The 18,649-nt window shown below is 50.1% G+C and overlaps 1 protein-coding gene across 3 annotated transcripts in view; it reads left to right on the top strand.

Annotated features, from left to right (window-relative positions):
- DSCAML1 (DS cell adhesion molecule like 1) overlaps positions 1–18,649 on the top strand; it is a 325,080-nt gene that overhangs the window by 14,312 nt on the left and 292,119 nt on the right. For all 3 annotated transcript variants that reach the window (XM_079104474.1, XM_079104473.1, XM_079104475.1), the window contains exons 2-3: positions 2,142–2,459; positions 6,002–6,148. In XM_079104474.1, coding sequence (XP_078960600.1) covers positions 2,142–2,459; positions 6,002–6,148 — 465 coding nt within the window. The remainder of the gene's footprint in view (positions 1–2,141; positions 2,460–6,001; positions 6,149–18,649) is intronic.

The raw sequence follows: 18,649 nt of genomic DNA, 5'->3' as shown, positions 1-18,649 counted from the left end.
CTTGATGTCTTGGTTTCCTCATTTTTAAACTGGGATAATAAAGGGACCTATCTCATAGGATTGTTGGGAAGATTAAATGAAGTCATTTAAGCAAAGTCCTGGCATTAGTGACTGGGTGATGCTCAACAAGTTATTTGGCAAATGGATCTTGGTAGGGAAGCCTTTCAGAAGCTAAGCAGGTTCATGGAAATGAGGCCAGCTACGTGTGGAACCAGAGAAAGTGCCTAAGCCTCAGTTTACTAATGCATGCAATGGGATGATTTTGTCATCATGGAGAACTCTAGCCACTGGGACAGGCATGTTGTGGGCACTTCCGGACTCCATACCCACCATCAGACTTGCTCAACCATCAAGCCTGTGACCATCACAGAGAAGGCAGCGTGCAGAGGGGGAGGATGGCAAACATGCTGCCCCTCTTCTCCAAGTGGCTTTCAGCGGCTAAGGGTGCAGTGCCTGATGGGGACAGCAAATGCATTTGCTGCTAAGAGGACACCCCTGACACCGCAGCAAGGAGCCCACGGATGTTTTTTCCAGCACGGCTGCTAATGGCTTCATCACAGCTTTTTATGAGATGATGTGAATTGCTCTGGCCAATGAGGCTTAATGGCCTTCCTCAACGACCTGCCTGGTATATTCTCCCTGGAGGCTCAGCTCAGAGTTAAGCCAAGAATATTAATACAGGCCGGATGTGGGCCCTCCCCCTCCCCATAAAGTTGTGGAAATTGAGGTCAAGTTGGGTCCCCTGCAACGTTCTTTAAACAAGCAGCAGTGGTTTGTTTGCTCCTTGATCTTCCTGGTGAAAAGAGAATGGCTTCCAGCTGGAGACCTGGGTCCAGGTCCTCTCTTCCTCTGGGTTTGCTCCCACTTGCCTGGAGGTGGCCTTCTTAAAGGGGCAGGCTCCTTGGTGGGAGGGAGGGCCCCCTAAATCCAACAATCAGGCCTGCTGGGCTAGGGGGAGGAAGTACCAAGGCCCTATGCTGGGAGGAGCGGATCAGACAGCTTGTCCTCCATACCAGACAGCCCAGAGAACATTCTGTGTGGTGGAGGACTGGAAGGGCAACATGTGAGAGATGAAAGGGGTCTTTGCCGTCTTGTCCATCCTCCCCACTGCCCATTTTGCAAAAGAAGGAGCAGCTGATCAGAGAAAGAAGGGCAGCTCCACAGGCGGGCAGTATCAGGGGTGGGTCTCTTGCTTCCCCAGCTTGGATCTCCCCTGCCCACCGCACCATTGGTCTTCATTCCACCCTCAGTGCCAATGAATTTTCCGAGGATTTTTGGGGGTCCAGGATGGCTGTCTCTGGCAGTCTTCATCTTCCAAGCCAGTGTCCCCTTCCTCCAGCCACTCCTCTTAGGCCACAGTTTTGAGACCTTTGCCTCTGGTCTGTGGTATGGTATGAAGGGCACTAAAATCCTCATCAGGAACAAGGAGATCAAATTTCAGTTCTGCAACTTCATTGCTTGCTCTTGGACAAATCGCAGCTACCCTCAGTCTGTAGGATGGGGTAAGACAAAAGGGAAGATAGTGTTTTCTCTCAGAGCTGCCCAGATGAGCTGTGGCAATGGATGGGAACTGGCATGCAGAGAGCAGGTACTTAGCAAATATTTATTTAAGTGTTTCAGTCTCTCTCTCTCTCTCTCTCTCTGGTACTGGGAATTGAACCCAGGGACACTTACCCACTGAGCCACATCCCCAGCCCTTTTTTATATTTTATTTAGAGACAGGGTCTCACTGAGTTGCTTAGGGCCTCGCTAAGTTTCTGAGGCTGGCTTTGAACTCGTGATCCTCCTGCCTCAACCTCCCAAAGCCACTGGGATTACAGGCATGTGCCTCCGCACCAGGCTTAGTGTCTCTCTTAACAGGTGGATGTCATAGTGAATGGACCCTTCACCATAGCAGGGTTGTGGCAGCCTGTGCTTGTGGAGGGTGAGAATTTTTAACTTTTGCCATCCCTGAGCTAGCCTGGAAGCTTCTATGGGGCAGGAACTGTTTCCCCATGGTCAGCACCTAGTATATAGCAGTCCTAGTGACTGACTGAGGCTCGAACATGGGACGCATGAGTACTGGTGCCTGCAGGCCTGGGGCCCACGTGAGTGTCCTAGGGCGCGTCCTAACCGTGTCTCTCCTCTTGCTTCCCCTGCAGCCCGCCCTGAAGATGTCGGCACCAGTCTCTACTTTGTAAATGATTCCTTGCAGCAGGTGACCTTCTCCAGCTCCGTGGGGGTGGTGGTGCCCTGCCCGGCCGCGGGCTCCCCCAGCGCGGCCCTTCGATGGTACCTGGCCACAGGGGACGACATCTACGACGTGCCACACATCCGGCACGTGCATGCCAACGGGACTCTGCAGCTCTACCCCTTCTCCCCCTCCGCCTTCAATAGCTTTATCCACGACAATGACTACTTCTGCACCGCGGAGAATGCCGCCGGCAAGATCCGGAGCCCCAACATCCGCGTCAAAGCAGGTAAAGGATGAGATGCCTGCTCCCCACCTGTGGAGCTGGGTCTGCTGGGCTGGTGGAGGGCTGGAGTTGCAGGCCATCCCTGTGAGGGTATGTGTGTGACATGCACAGGCAGATTGGAGAAGCCGTTTACTCCAGGACAGCTTCCTTGTTCTCTTGAATCAACTCAGGCATCTCCTGGGTGTGCAGTCAAGTAAGGTACCATCTTTTTTTTCTGATGGGTGGGGGGGTACCAGGGATCGAACTCAGGGGCATTCAACCCCTGAGCCAACCCCCAGCCCTCTTTTGTGTTTTATTTAGAGACAGGGTCTCACTGAGTTGCTTAGCACCTCACCATTGCTGAGGCTGGCTTTGAACTCATGATCCTCCTGCCTCAGCCTCCGGAGCCACTGAGATTACAGGACTGCCCCACTGCACCCGGCAAGTAAGGTACCTTCTGAGCCTCAGTTTCCTCGTCTGTAGTCAACATGAGCACCTACCTTGTACATCACTGCATGTGACAGTTAAATGAGGTAGTGCTCATTTAACTTTAAGTACTTAAAATTAAGTATCACACTCACTTCAGTCCTGGACTCATAGAAAATATTGGCTGAGTTTCTTTGTCTAAGACCTCCTTTTAATTGAAATATATAAAGAAAAGTGAACATGTTCTAATATGTAGCTGTATGAATTTTCACAAGGTTCAATTCATGCTTCAGATGCAGAAATACAGCACCAGCACCCCAGAAGCCTCCCTCCTGCATTTTTGGTCACTAGTCCCCTATCAGTAACAGCTGTCCTGACTTCTAACAGTTTAGATGCTTATGTTTGTGCTTTATATAAGGGAGTCCTGCAGGACGCATTTTCTGGAATCTCTGGCTCATTCTTCTCTCGGTGGGATCTACACTGGCTCTCAGGCATAGCGGGAGGTCTCCCATCCTTGCTGCTATCTAGTATTCCATTGTGTGACACAGCTACTTGCTGTTTGTCCATCCTACTGTCCAGGGACATTTGAGTGTAGCATAGTTCATGAGAACGGGCACTTTGATAAAGTTCATCGTGGAAAACTTTGAGCAGCAAAGGATTCAGGTCTTTGGAGGAGTTGATGTAGGCAAGAAAGTGAGGCTTTCTCCCTTAGTCTCTTTAGAGAAAGTAGAAAGTCTCATTTCCCTGAATCAGGCCTGGGAAAAAGCAAATGGCTCAGACCAGCTGTTCTTAACTAGGGCATGAAGATGCACTGGTGCACCCTGATCACCTCCAGCAGCTCACGGAACTAGAGGATGGGGAATGGTTTGCTTAGCAGGGTTTTGGGTGCAAGGGGGAGATGGTGCTCTTGCCAGCCTGTTGCAGTGGCGCCAGGCCTGGTGCACCTCTTTCTTGCTGATGCGTTGAGCAGGCTCAGGAGAGTGAGTTCCAGAGAGGCCTTCAGGCCAGCCTGGTGGGTGGTAGACCCTGCAAGGTGAGTTTCAAACCTCCTGAGTCCTTCTGCTTCAGGAATCACTTTTACAAGGACAGGGTTCCAAGGACCTGAGAACAGATGCGTGCAAGGCTGAGTTGAGGCCTCTGCTTCTTGCCAGCAGTTTGTCTATGGTCAACCCTGAACTCAGGACCGAGCCATGCTCCAGGTTTCTCTCCCGGCTCCCAGGGAATGTGCTCTGAGGAGCAGGTCCTTTGTACTGCTCAACTCCTCATGCAACACAAGTGCTGGGTGGGAGGCCTGGATTCCTCAGTTCTGGCCGCTGCAGCCTGGAGGGCTGGGCCAAGGGGAGAGGACATCTATTTCCTGTTATACACCGTAGTTGGGTTAGCATGCTGTTTTCACAGTGCCTTTATAAAGGGTTTCTTCCAAATGAGAAGACTACTACAAAGAGCCATTAGGTGACTTTCCCAAAGGCATGTAGCCAGTTCATTGGAGAGGTGCCGCTGTCGTGAAAGGCAGCATTACTGACGTGCTTTCTGCATGCTAGGATTTGTACATGCTATTTTGCAAATGAGGAAACTGAGGCTCCAAAAGGTGAACTCATCCAGTCTAGGATCTTTCACTGGCCAGACAAGGAAGCAGGGCCTGTTGTTTGCTGCTCTTTTGGTCAACTTTGGCTGCTTCCCAGCACCCCTGAGGGTGGTGCATGCCTCAGCCTGCCCTCTTGCCTCCACCACTCTGCTCCCCTCCAGAGTGGGCTCCCTCAGGCTTCTCTATTCAGGATGTGTCTCCACAAATGGAGATGGTGCTGCCAACCCCACAGAAGGGTTGGACTGTAGCCCCAGCAGCCAGCAGTACCTCAGCCAGCAGTATCTCTCCCCTCTCCTCGCCTCCTCCCCCACCCCCCGTACCCCTTCTTCATCACAGCCTTAGCAGGAGGAAGGGAAGAATGGAGGCCTGGGAAGGCCAAGGAAGGCTGGACCCACTGGAAACATAACCAATTAAGAGGCTCTTGAAGATGCCAGAGAGGCTGCAGGTGCACAGCCAGGGGGGCTGCCAGGGCCTTTAGTGTCGCCTGGCAACCATGGCAAGGAGAGGAGAAGGGCACGCTGCCCAGGTGCCTGCTGAGGGACAAGGTCGGTAGGCAGTGGGGCTCTGGACGTTCCAGCTCTGCTTGGCAGAAAAGAGGGCAGAAGGATCAAGTGAGTCCCCGGGAGAGGCCCAGCAGAGGACAGGGCAGAGGCAGGACAGGACTCTCAGTACCATCCGGGTCAGTCCACCTGCAGGACTGGCCATGAGTGCCTGCAGGTGACACTGGCCAGAAAGCAACCCTTGGAGCAAGGCAGGAATGGACACTAGGGGAAGGGATGGTTCTGAAGGCAAGGCCAAGCAAGGCTGGGGGCAGGGTGTACTGGAGGCTGCAGGTAGTGGCAGGAGGTGGAGACACCACAGGGATGCTTCATTGACAAGATTTTGGAGACAGTGACCCAATGTTTGGGGCTCTGCATTCTCAAACATAATCACAGTTTCAAATAGTCAGCTGTCAATTATACACCACCAAACCCTTCCAGAATGTTCAGTATCTGGATTACCTTTCCCAAGATGCCTTTCACTCTAGAGTAGTCTCACGCTGTTGCTAGATCACCTGTCTTGGCTTTGTTTTATTTTAGATCATGGTTTTATTTTGGCAAATACTAGTCACCTTGCCCAAAACATATGCCACCCTGGGTCCAGGAATAATGTAGGCAATCTGGGATCTTATGCCACTGGGAACTCTCACTTATTTTCCTATGACTCACATCTGCCCCCGTTGAATACAACGCCCATGCAGACTGAGATGCTGCCCTCAAGGCCCTTGAGATCCAGTACAGTTTGCTAAAACTTACCAAAGGGAAAGGATGAAATTTGGACTTGTGGTCCTGCACAGGGAAGTAGCCATTTCTGAGTGAGAGCAGCTGCCCAGGGGGACAGGGAGGAAATTGCAAAGGAGCTGTTCAGGCAGGAACAAGATCATGGCAGAAGCTTCTGGGCTGGTTAAGCAGGCAAAAAAGGTGGGAGGGAGGAGGAGAGGAGGAGAAGGCTGGGGATACCAAGGGAGGTGACAAATCCTGGTGACACTCTCCTCCCTACCCCCATCTCGCTGCAGTTTTCAGGGAACCCTACACCGTCAGGGTGGAGGATCAAAGGTCAATGCGTGGAAACGTGGCCGTCTTCAAGTGCCTCATCCCCTCTTCAGTGCAGGAATACGTTAGCGTTGTGTCTTGGGAGAAAGACACAGTTTCCATCATCCCAGGTAAGAAGCCATGGTGGGTGGTGGGGCCGCCCGGTGGCTGTCTGGTCGGGGGCAGTGTCTGAGCTGGTCGTTGAGCTAAACCTTGACCTAGAGATTGGTCTGGTGAGATTGGTCTGGTTATTGCTCTGCTGGTGCTTTAGCAAACAAGTATGTTTGGTCTCTGTCTGATCCTTCTCTAAGTGGGGACTCACGCACCTGGGCCCTCTGCTGTGTATGTGAAGATTCCAGCAGACACTGGGTGGGTCCTACTTCCTCCAAGGAGTGGGGCTGGCATTCTTCCTGGTCACTGGGGCTGTGCCTGACTTTGCCATGAGGGATGGAAGGCAGCTGGTAGCCTTATCTATGAAAGAAGACAGGAGGGGCAGGGTTGGGGACTGGTATGTGGTCTGTGTCTTGCACTGAATGAGCAGGGCAAAGGAACATGCCTGCAGGACCTTTTTCCACTCATGAATGGACTAAGACGCCATCAGAATCCTAGCTGGCTTTCCTCAGTGGCTGGGGCTGGGAGACTGGGCCAAGACTGTGTTGTAGGCTCATCTCAGTGTGCTGCTGCAGTCGCAAGCCCCTTGTCAATCTGTTCCTCTCCCCACTTAACCATGGTTGTCCCTCCAGCAGGAAAATAGGTCTGGGAACCCCCAAGAAATGACCTCATGTCCTCAATCTACCTCCAGGTCTCCAGTTACAGAACCGTGGGGTGTTCCCATCCCTCACTCCATCCTTGCACACTGCAGAGGTTCTTCTTTCTCTGCCAAGGACCTTGTGTCTTCCTTCCTAGAAAATGGGGCAACTTGACCAGTGTGCTCTGGGTGCCCCATCAGCACTAAGGTCCCCCAGCCAGTTGCATGACATGATTCTTGTTCTTCGAGGTTAATCTGGAAGAGAAGCCTTCTCTGCATGAACCCTTTAACGCAGGGCTGCTTCACCCTGCTATGGTTGGAATCCCTGCAGCGCTCTTTAGAAGCACCAGTGCTCAACCCAACCCCACAGCTCCTGAATGGCCATCTCAGGAGTGGGTCCTGCACCCAGCATTGCCTGGTTGTTCCTGGAGAGTTCCTTGCATTAGGAACAATGCTGAGGTGTGTTTGCAGTATTGTGGCAGGATGATTTTATTGAAGCACAAATTTGTGTTTTGCTCTCAGTACTTTTTCCTTCCCTCAGTTCCAAGCAGATGGCCAGGCCATTATATTTTGTCAGAGCTGGCAGTCACAAGACAGGGGTCCAAAACTACTTGAAGACAGCTGTTCTTCCTACCTTTTGTAAAACCATAAGCTAATAGGAAAAATCTAGGATGAGTGTTCTGTTAGTGAAAGAGCCTTTAATGGCAAGGAATAAACAGGAGACACGAATCCCAGGGTCAGGATGGTGTTGTGACTGCTCAGGATTCAGCTGGAAGAAGCCATTGGACCCCATGGGGGTGGTTGTGTAGGGCTTTTCTGGGTCTGGGACCTAGGCCAATGTTCTTGCGTTCCAATGAGGCATGAGGTGCATAGCCAAAGACCCAAGGGACTGTGTGGGCAGTGACTATGGGCTGGTGGGGACCAGTGAGAACTTGGATCTCAGCACATCTCTGAGGGAAGCTCTGATAATGATGGAGATGGAATTTCCTGTCTTTTTAGGAGTCATGTTTCGGTTATTTAAAGAACGTAAGGAAATGTGGTATTATACACTTGAATTTATGGACTAAGCATTATACACAACAAAATTATAATTATTATTATATTAAAAAAATTTGAGGGCTTATTATCTGCCAGGCATCAGGTTAAGAAACCTTCATATTTGATCTCATTTTAGCCTCTCAGAAGTGTATTTTACCCTTGTCCACCTTATAGGAGAGGAAACTGAGTCTCCAAGAAGTAAAGCAGCTTCTTCTGGTCACATGTCTATTAAACAGGGGTGTATTGAATCCAGGACTGTTTCTTCAGCCTGTACACTTACCCCACAGAGACGCATCTCCCTGCACCCACGCAGAGGTATCCAATAAAGGGCTACTCGGTACCACGGAGGACCACACTGTGTGCTGCAGGCTGTGAGGGCTTTGACTCATCAAGGGGAAAAGACAATGTGGAATGTGGATTTTTAGGGAAGGGTTGGTGGAATGAAGTCCAGGGTCATGATTAAGTGCCTAGAATCTAAGACTAGTGTCTGGGATTGAAGCTCACTCCATCACTTACGAGCCAGGCAAGTCATTTACCGCCCGAGGGACTCATCCCCAATTGTAAGTGGTTTCATAGGGTTGAGCTAAGAATGAAATGAGTTAATGCAGGTACTGTAAGGGATCCCACGGAAACCACACCAGACACGGGGAATCACATAAGGGAGTTTATTAAGCAGACAGAGTGTCTCCCTGCAGGGGACGAGAGAAAATGAGAGAGAAAGAAAGGGAACGAGAAAGGGCGCGCGCAAGAAAGTGTGAAAGCAAGGAGGATAGAGAAAGTGAGTAGGAGACAGAAAGATGAGGAAAAGGTGGCGGGGTAGCCACAGTAAAGCAGTTGAATTCCGCGGGCTAACAGGGGACCCATATCGGAGAAGGACACTTGCAAGCTGACTGATGAACCAATAGCTAGCTAGGATGTTTACAGATTGACAAGTGGTTGGGAGGCAGGGAAATGGCTGCACCGGAAAGGTCAGGGGGAGCAGCTTTGTACATTACAGGTCAGTGTTTGGAATGCTGCCTGGCATGTCCTCGGGATGTGCCCAGTGGTGACTTTGATTGTTAGGTGGAAGGTGGCATTCTCCTGTTGTGAAACGTGTTCCTACCGTGTAACAGTTTGTGTCCCCACAGGACTGTGTTTCCTTGGAGCGGGAATAGGGTTGTTTTTACCCACACTTCCTGGCTCCTCACGCACTGCCTTCCATGCTCAGGGTAGACGCTCACTTGGTGATCGGTGAGTGGATGAATGGGTGGTTGGGAGAATTCTGAAGGGTTCTGGAAGCCGCCTAGACTGAGACATTAAAATGAGGATGGAGTGGTAGGCGTGGTAAGAAGGCCAGAGCAGGGATGGGAGAAGGAAGGTAGCTGCGGAGGAGCTAGAGAAGGGAGCTTCCCCCAGGCGGCCCTTGTAGTTGGCGCTTCAGGGCTGCCTTTGATGTCAAGACTGGGCTGGTGGCCCCAGAGGGCATAATTATCAGGGAAGTGGCCTTGATGCTAATCTGCAGGACTGTGTTAAACTTCGTTTCTGTAGAACCCCTTTCTTCCCTTTGGTCTTGGAGAATTTTTCTCCCCTGCTCTGCTCTCCAGCCCCATCCATAATCATTCTAGATCCTTCTACAGCTATGCGTTAGATCCAGGGACAGTCTTCCCAAAGCATGTTAAGTCCTAACTAACATGGCCCTGGAGGAGTCCATGAAAACCAGAGAAAATGGGGCTTTGTTTCCTCTGGGTTCTGTAGGTGAGGAACCAGATCTTAGGCCCACACGCCAAGTGCTTCAATTTTGGGAAATGCAAATAGTATTTTGTTATATAAAAATAGAATTATTCTGCTATCCATAGTCACATGATATCTAGTATGTGTGCACTGTGCGTGTGTGTGTGTGTATGTGTGTGTGTGTGTGTGTGTGTATGTGGTGGAGAGGCTGCATGGCAGCTGCTCACGGTGGGGAGAGATTGGTGATCATTGCCCTGAGGTTAAGGAAGGATGGAAGAGCCTGAGTTACTTCCCTCGGAGCTTCAGGATCTTCTTCTGGAGCAGGGCACTTGTTCTGACTTTGATTTCTGAGTCTGCAGGGCTGGGCTGGGCTGCTCCACAAACTTTAGGACCAAAAGGAGCAGGAACGGAAAGCAGGAGGAGAAACTGGGAGGGCTGGCGTGGACCAGTCATGGTGCCAGGAAGCATCCCCTAGCGGGAGCAGGTGCCCTGGGAGGTGGGGCCAGTAGCTGCTGTGGGGCCCTGTGGGTGGGAGCCAGATCTTCAGGGCCTCTTTCTGAGGGTGTGTGCGATCTCAACAAGCGCTGTGAGTTGAGTCTCTGTTCATTGGTTGGTCTTCCTGGCTGTCCATGGTTGTCTTGTGACTGGGCTCCCTGACTTTTTGGCTGTTTTCCCAGGGCCTCCAGAAACTGAGCAGACAGCCCAAGGTACTGTCTTTCCCAGAGTCACCTGTTTCACACCCTCCAGTCCTCTCCTCCTCCCTCCCCACCCTTGACTAGTTAGAAGATGTGTAAAGCACAACCTCCCGCCTTTGACCTGCCAGATTCCAACCCACTTATCTCCTGAAGGACTTGGTCTTGAGGTGAGCCTGCTCTCAGAGCGGGCGGGGCAGGCAGAAGAGGGCTGAGGGCTGTGCACAAACATAAATTAAAATTAAGGCCTCCAGTGAAGCTGAGATGTGGTTTAATTTCCCATCTGCATGATCACCATTACAATGCATGTTATTGGATATAAAGATAAATCCAGCCCTGTTCCTAATAGCTTTTAATTTCCACCAGACCTGATTATATCGATGCGGGCTCCTTGTGGGAGTTTCCCAGCATGCTCTTCCCCAGCATCCTGACTGGCTGCTTGGCCCCAGTGGGGAGTTTTGGACGCTGCTCAGATGCAGGCCAGATGTATCCACTGTTGCTTGGAAGGCAAGCCTGGAGGAGCCCCTGGCCTGTGTGCACAGGACTCTTGGATGTGGGTTGTCATCAGGCACATTGGAATGGGAGAAGCAGGGGCAAGCAGGAGGTCCTTTCTGGAAAGCTCCCACTTCAAGGATTCCCATCAGGCAGTGCTTCCCCCTCATGCCCCACAGCCCATCTTTGCTCATGAGGTGAAGGAGAGCCTCATGAGCCCACTAGAATTTCTGCATCTCCCTAGAGACTGTCCCCAGAATAGCAGGGACCCCCAGATTTTCCACAGGTTTCCATACCTTTTTGCATTTGTCCCCACTATTTCCTCCGCCTGACCCACTCTGATCCCTTCTCTCCTTATTGGCACCCCACCCCTCCTTTGTTCTGTGAACTTGGTGCATATGTGTCCAACGCCACTGTCTTGGTGCCACTTTTGTGTGTGCAATAGGGTGTACGATTATACCTTTTTCATCATTTTACCTCTAGAACCAACCCAGCACTGTCACAGAGTTATAATAAAAACAAGATTAATGATAATACCTATCATGTATGGAGGCCTCTCTTGGGTTAGGCATTTTACATATATTATCTCTAATCCTCAAAAATCATCCTTTAAAAGAGATAATGTTTTTGTTGTGTTGTGTTTTCCAATTTATAAATGAGGATATTGAGACCCAGGGAAGTTAAGCATCTTACCCAAGGCCACACAGCTAATAGGGATGTGGCCTGGATTTGAGCTGTGGTCTTCTGGCTGCCTCTATTTCCTGTGCCTTTCCAGATAAGGCTTCTAATTAGGAATCAACCATCCATAGGTATCTACCCAGGAGAAGGGCCTGTCCTTACCTGGAGACAGAAATGTGTCACTAGCCCTTGTGCCAACCTCTGGTCATATGTGGTGACCAGAGGCTTTGGTTTTTCTAAATGACTACAGATCTCCAACTTAAAAAAATCAGTGGACACGGGCTGGGGTTGTGGCTCAGTGGTAGAGCACCTGCCTAGCGTGTGTGAGGCACTGGGTTTGATTTTTTGCATCACATAAAAATAAATAAAATAAGGTCCATTGATAACTAAAAAAAAATTTTTTTTTAATCAGTGGACAAAACAACCATTCTAACAGAAAGGCAGAGGCAGAAGTGGACATTGGCTCTGTTTTGGTCCAGCCGGAGACACAGAGAACGTCCTGATGGGACATTGTGGATTCAGTTTGCATCATCAGCTCTGATGGACAGGATGGGTGATCCCAATACAGTAGACAAATACGATGTTGCTTTGAAATGCAAGTTCAACTTACTGGTTCCATTTTGCCAGGCTAATCCGAAGGTTACTTTGGATCCATGTGTCTACACCAACTTGGATGGGGATGGAGGAGTAGGGGACACAGACAAGGGATTAGGTGGTGCCCAGCTTGGAGCACAAGTAGGCTAGGAGAATGTGTAAGAACTGACCAACGGTCAGAGCTGGAGAGGGCCCTGGAGGTGATGCAGCCCAGCCCCCTCTGTGCCTGGTTAAGGCCCCAGGCCCCAGGCCCTCCTGCAAACATCTCTCTGGCACATTCTCAGTACCCAGGATTTATACCACTCACAGGGGACTTTTTTGTTTTTACTACCAGCTTTCCCTCCTTCTTTGTCTGTCTACCCATCTTTCAAAGTTTCATTCCAATACCACTATTTCTATGATGTCTTCCCCGATTTCTGCTAAGAATGGATTTAAGAATCACCCAGATTAACCTCCTCCTAGGGGATCCTTTTCTAAACTCACTCATGACTTTATCAGTTCCTGGCTCAAGACACTAATCGTATTTTGTCCTGTAATATTTTAAAGCTGTGATCCCCCCCAGGATCTTGCCATCATCGAGGGTAGGATCCACGTTTCTCTCAGGGCCCTCTCCCCTCCAGCACTCACAGGAGACGAGGAAGCCGCATCTCCCCAGCTGCACTGTGCGTGGCATTGCGGGACTTAAGCATTGGTCGTCCTTCATCTCCTTCGTCTCCATCATGCTGAGCTGCTGTGGGTTCCTCTTGGATACTCCCTGATTTAGGTACCTAATTGGGGGTGTCAACTCTCAACTCGATGTGGGAGTATGGAGGAGAGGGGCTGGGATGGTCAGCCTGGGCTAATAGAAAATCCATGATGGGCAGATGGGGTTGGCCTTGTGCGGTGCCAGGCACAGTGCCAAGCCCTGCAGAAGAGCCCAGGTGACCATCTTTCCTTCCCAGTCCTTCCTTCAGGGGCCACAGTGTCTTTCCATGAGGAGGATGATATACAGAGGCCAGGATTCTCTCCGAGGGTGGCAGCCCAGTGAGGCATCCTGAAGGGGAGAGAGGGCAGGACACCAGAGCCTATGACATCTCCCCAGGCCGAGAGAGCAGAGAGAGTGCTGCAGGTGGAGGCAACAGGGCACGCAAAGGTCTGCAGGCCAGGTGGGTGGAACGGACCCGGGATGTGCTGGAGGGTGAGGCCAAGTGGGGAGAGAGAGAAATCCGGAAAGACCAGGCCATTTGGCTCGCAAAGGTCCTGCCTAATTCTGGGTTGAGGTCGGGAGAGGACATCACAACACAATAATAACTCATATGTAGGGAACATTTACTAGTTTCTAGTCTTCTAACCATTTTATCACATTGAGTTCATTTAATCTTATCAGCAACCTGAAGACAAGAGGACTATTGTGTTCCCATTTTTCAGATAAACAAGCTGAGGCACAAAGAAACTAAGTAAATTGCTTAAAGTTAGCAAGTAGCAGAGCCACAATTTAAACTTTTGCATTCAGACTCCATTGTTCTGTGCTCTTGAAGACTATGTTGTTTCAGAAAGAATTAATATACAGAATAGATAATGAAAAGAAAATCAATAAGAAAAAGATAAACAACCAGACAGAAAATGGGTAACAGTCATGAGCAGACAGTTCACAAATGATGTATTAGGGTGTGGTAGAAAAAGGACAAGCTGTGAAGTTTGCTGATCTTAACTGATGATCTTAAGAATGTTAGTTCCAAAACCTCAGTTTATCTACCTATAAAATGGAACAGTGAAACCTATTGAACATGAATGGAATCCTTGAATTGAAAATTAGACTTCTGGGAGTTTAAATTCTCAAATGTAGAAGGAGTGACCTAAACACCTCAAGAAAATTACCCACCCAACTCAGAAGGGTTGTCCAACCTTGGGTCCCCTCTACCTTGCCAGAGACATCATCTCTCACCCTTCTGAGATGCCTTCCTGGGTGCTGGGTTGGAGCCAGAGCTCTGATCCCCAATTCCCAAGCTCTTTCCCTGTGACAGTGACTTCGGGCTGAGGTCCTAGGGACTCCCAGTGATTGCTGTTTCCCTCACAAATGCTGCTGTTGTTCTTTGTTTGCTTTGCTGGGGAAAGGGGCATCTGACCATCATGGTCCTGTGTTCTTCCTCCAAATACAGAGAAAGACTCCTGCCTTCTGGATCCTTTAAATGCACTCTCTTCAGGTTAAAGATCCAAAGGACACACTTGGCAGCAGTGAGGAAATTCTCTCTAGTCAGATGGCCCACCCCGGAAAGATTATCTCAGCGATAGTAACACTTAGGAAGAAAAGAAGTGATCAGTTATTGAGATCTCGGGAGAGAAGTGCTTTTTCCGGGTCATTCTGTTAAATCTTCACTCATGTCCTCTACAGCAGGTGTTATCATCGTCCCCATTTTGCAGATGAGAGGCCTGTAGCACTGAGAGGTCACCACCTGCCCAAGGCCACAGGGAGGGAGTGGCAGGCACAGAGAGCAGGGTGGTTTGGTTCCAGCTCTCAGTCTGTCACCTTTTGTCTGTACGCTGCTCTCTGGTTTTGGGCCTCATCTTGTCAAATCCCCCCAGTCGTACCTGTGGGAGACACAAATTCACAGTTTCTTTTAACAGACAGAGAACCCAAGGCTGGGGGGAGGGAGGGGCTGCCCGAGGTCACGCAGCCAGGCAGGGGTGCACCAGATCTCTGATTTGGATGCCTGCACCCCAGGAGCTCTCCAGGTGCCCCCTAGAGTACACGCCTGCCCGCAGCTCCCAGGACCCTCTTCAGTATCCCAGCAGGGGTGGGGGTGCGGGGTGCCGCTGTGCCGGTGCAGAGCCATCAGCCAGTTGGTTCCAGAACCATCAGCCAGGCTCCTCAGTCAAGCAGAAACGCCTTGTGTTCGCAGGTGCCTCTGGCGGCGTGTGCATATGTCATGTTTTGCTTTTCCATTTAGTTCATGGCAGGCGCTGCATTTCCAGAGCACCCACTGGGTGAATTTCAGCAGATTTAAGACAATTGCAGGCAAACGCTCTGCCCCGGGATCACGCCGCAACAGTGGACACCGAGCAAGCAGCATTGTTTGGTTAAGTTGGCACCTCTGTAAGTTACCCTGAAATCAGAGTGGAATTCTTTATAGAAGGTTATCCTACACATAAATCATCATTAGACTACCTCATTTTTGTTTAATGTCTACCTAACTGTGCTGTAGTCTAAAAATGTGTGTTTAGTGAAGTCAAGGGTTGCAGGGAAATTATAGGGTTTTCAAAAACCCATTTGCTTTGCTGGTGTTCACATCAGAATCAATCTTGCCTTTAGTTCTCAATCTCGTCGCAAACGTGCAGCATTGCTTGCCGAATTCTGGCATTTAATGTAGGGTAGCATTTATTCAGAAGAAGCCAACGGTGCTTACAGAATGGTAGGGCTATGTATAGATGGCACTTCCTGCCAAGCCTGTGATTTTGAACTCTGTGGCGTATCAATGAGCTGCCGCTGCCAGAGCCAGAGCCAGAGCTGCAGCCACGTGGAGATGGGCTGAGGTTCAGAGCGGAGGCCTGCACTGGGGTGCAGTGGACTGGGTGGTCTGGGTCCCTAGTGCTGTGAGCCTCAGTGCGCTAGTGCACAGTAGGCATGCAGACAGTGGTTGCCAAATGCCTGGAGGAAGGCTGGATTAGGTGGCAATGAGCCTTTAGATTAGATGGTAACAATAACAAAGAGGAAAGGGAAGGTGGATTACGCCTGGTTCTCTGGCTGCGGGAATAAAGCCGCCATTTGCTCCTGTTATGGCCCCTGTCCATGGGGCTTGCTTACAGCCTCTTCTCTGATGGAGTAAAGCAGTGGGACAAAGAATGTGGACCCTGGCTTCTGGGAGACTTGGGTTCAAGTCTGTCTTCCTTCCTTCCTTCCTTCCTTCCTTCCTTCCTTCCTTCCTTCCTTCCTTCCTTCCTTCCTTCCTTTCCCAGGAATTGAACCCAGTGGTGCTTAACCACCAAGTTACATCCCCAGCCCTTTTATATATTTTAATTAGGGACAGGGTCTCACTAAGTTATTTAGGGTCTTGTTAAGTTGCTGAGGCTGACTTTGAACTCATGATCCTCCTACCTCCGTCTCCTGAGCCTCTGGGATTACAGGCATGTGCCACTGCACCTGGCTCAAATCTTCATCCTGCTCCTCGCTTGCCATAGCACTTGGGCAAGTTCTTGAACCTCACAGAGCCTTGTCATCCTCAGTCATGCATATTAGAAATTATGGACTTTTTTTCTATGTAGGTAAACTACAGTTTCCATGTATATCATACATTTTCCTATGTAGATCTGTTTTTCTACATACAGATTCTCTGTATGTAAGTTTTCAGTTCTTGCTGGTGCCAAGCAGACACACGCCCACCACTAAGCCAAGGTCAGTCATCTCCTGGTGGCCTGGAGGGTCTCCAGAACAGTGAGTGCACAGGTGTGAACATACAGGTGTGAGCATTTAGGAGGAGGAACACTGCTCTCACTGTGCAAGGGTCGTGTGAGCTTCGGGGCTGTGGACACACGAGCAGGATGGTGAGACTGGTCCTTGTGGTGAGGCACAGGCAGGAAGCCCTTGGTGTCACTGTGCAGGTGTCTACACCCGAACTCTGGCACAATGCTCCTGGCTTTGAGGTCCACCTGGTGTCTGCTGTGTCTAGAGATCTGCAGCACCAAGGCATCCAAGCCCACCTTTGGGATGGAATGCCAAGCTGGGTGGAACCAGGCACCTTCTGCATTCCAGTGTGAGGGCAGACTGGCCCTATGCTTGGATGAAGGTCACTGAGCCGGAGATGTTCCTCTCAGAGACTCCTCCCTTCCACTGCAGCAGCAGAGCAAATTGGGGCTCAGAGTATCCCTGAATACCCATGTCTTTAGGGCGTAGAATCTGCCAGAACCCTGGAGAGTCAGCTAAGAAGACAAATGGTTGAAAGAAAGTGAATGACAATAGGGGTAGTGGTGGGGCTGGCAATGGGGCAGGGACACAGTCTGGGGCTCCCAGTTCAGCTTCTGCTCAGGCAGTGGTGCCAGCCAGGTGAGGGAGAGCTTTGTCCCCTGCGGTGGTCTGGTGGTTTCTCTGAGACTTTGTGAAACAAAGGTATTTCTTTTAAAACACCATGGCTGGGGACCTTCTTCTCCGCCCCCCCCCCAAGGTGGGATGCAGAAAGGGAAGGGACTTGTCTTTAGAATGTTCCAGAACTCACATTACTGACACAGGCATACGGAAGCTCTTCTGAATAGGCATGGCTGGGGATGCAGTTGTACCTACCGGAGTGGGGCACAAAGTCACATCTACCGGTCTACACCAGGTGGTAGCATGCCATGCCATGGCTTGCATTGACTCCATCCCCTAAATCGATCTCAACGGCCATGTTGGCATAGACAACCATCAGTTGATTGGATTTTTACTTCATTATTTAATTTAACAAGTGTTTTTAAGCACTTCCTGTGCGCAAGATGCTCTGTTATGTATACAGTAATTCCCAAGGGTCTTTGCTTGAGGACCCTGAGGGATTTGGAGAAATTCCTCTTCCTACACACCAAAGAAACTCATTTAAATTAAAATAGATATGCATGCTCATGTATAAATAGTATGCACGATGTAAATGGTACACACTGAAAATGTACACAGATGCATTCACACTCACACATGCGCTTGGGCTTTTCTACCAGTGGTCAGCGAGGGAGATGCCTCTGTGTAGATCCCCAGCACAAAAAGTGAAGACCTGAGAGAGACCCTTGGCGCTCTGTCCATGGGCAAGGGCTCTGTGGAGTGTCTGGCTCAGGGTGTGTGTAGTGAGCCCAGGCTGTGTCAGGTCTTGCCCTTTTCTCCTGGTCAAGGAGGGCAGTTCCCCATTGCCCATCTTATTTTCTGGGCAAGATTGAGGGGGGATTAGGTGTTCTGAATTTTATGGACTGCCTTGAATCAATTCTGTGGAGAGAGGTGACAGAGGATGGGAGAGCAGCGGCTGAGGTTGGGGGTCTCTGATGACCTCATGGCTGTGGCATGCCTGGTACCTGGGAATGTTTCTGTGCAAGGGCTCAGGATGCTTAGCTGCTGTGGCAATGCCCTGCATGAGGAGGCTCTGTGCAAGGGTCCTATCAGCCCTGACCTTGATCTCAGGCACACAGCTCCAGGAAGGAAGGAATTCTTATGCTAGACAACCACAATGTTTCACCAGCTCCGCTTCTCCAGTTCCTGCCTGCTTTACAGTAACTTTAAACAATGGACTTTCTTGAGAGCTACACAAAGCTCCTAACATTACACTTTGCGACTGTGAATTACAAAAGCTACATAGCTGTCCTAGTTTCTGTAACTTTCCTGAATACAAAGGATAACTCTTCCATAGTCTTTAACCTGATAATGAGACATATGTAAATAAAAATTGCTGGCGTAACACTTTAGATCTGCATCTCCATCAGAGGGCAGAGCTCCACCTTACCCCACCTTAATCTTCAAAATCTGTGTTTTTGAATCTGTATTTTCCAATTCCCTTTCACCCCTCGCCAGACCCAAGAGTTTGGTCACACTGGTCGTGGCATAATTCCTTTTGAATGAGGTCTATTAAGCATAGAAAGGGTGGCATGGAAATAAACAGGACACTGCCTGCTTTCGAGGGATTGCTGTCTCACAGCAAAAGGAGCTTGAGACTCAAGTGACCCCAACATGAGTCACACTGTGATGAGGATGCAGGAAA

Source organism: Sciurus vulgaris, assembly GCF_902686455.1.
Source record: "Sciurus vulgaris genome assembly, chromosome: 11".
NCBI lineage: Eukaryota > Metazoa > Chordata > Mammalia > Rodentia > Sciuridae > Sciurus > Sciurus vulgaris.
This window is presented reverse-complemented; position numbering and strand designations above follow the sequence as displayed.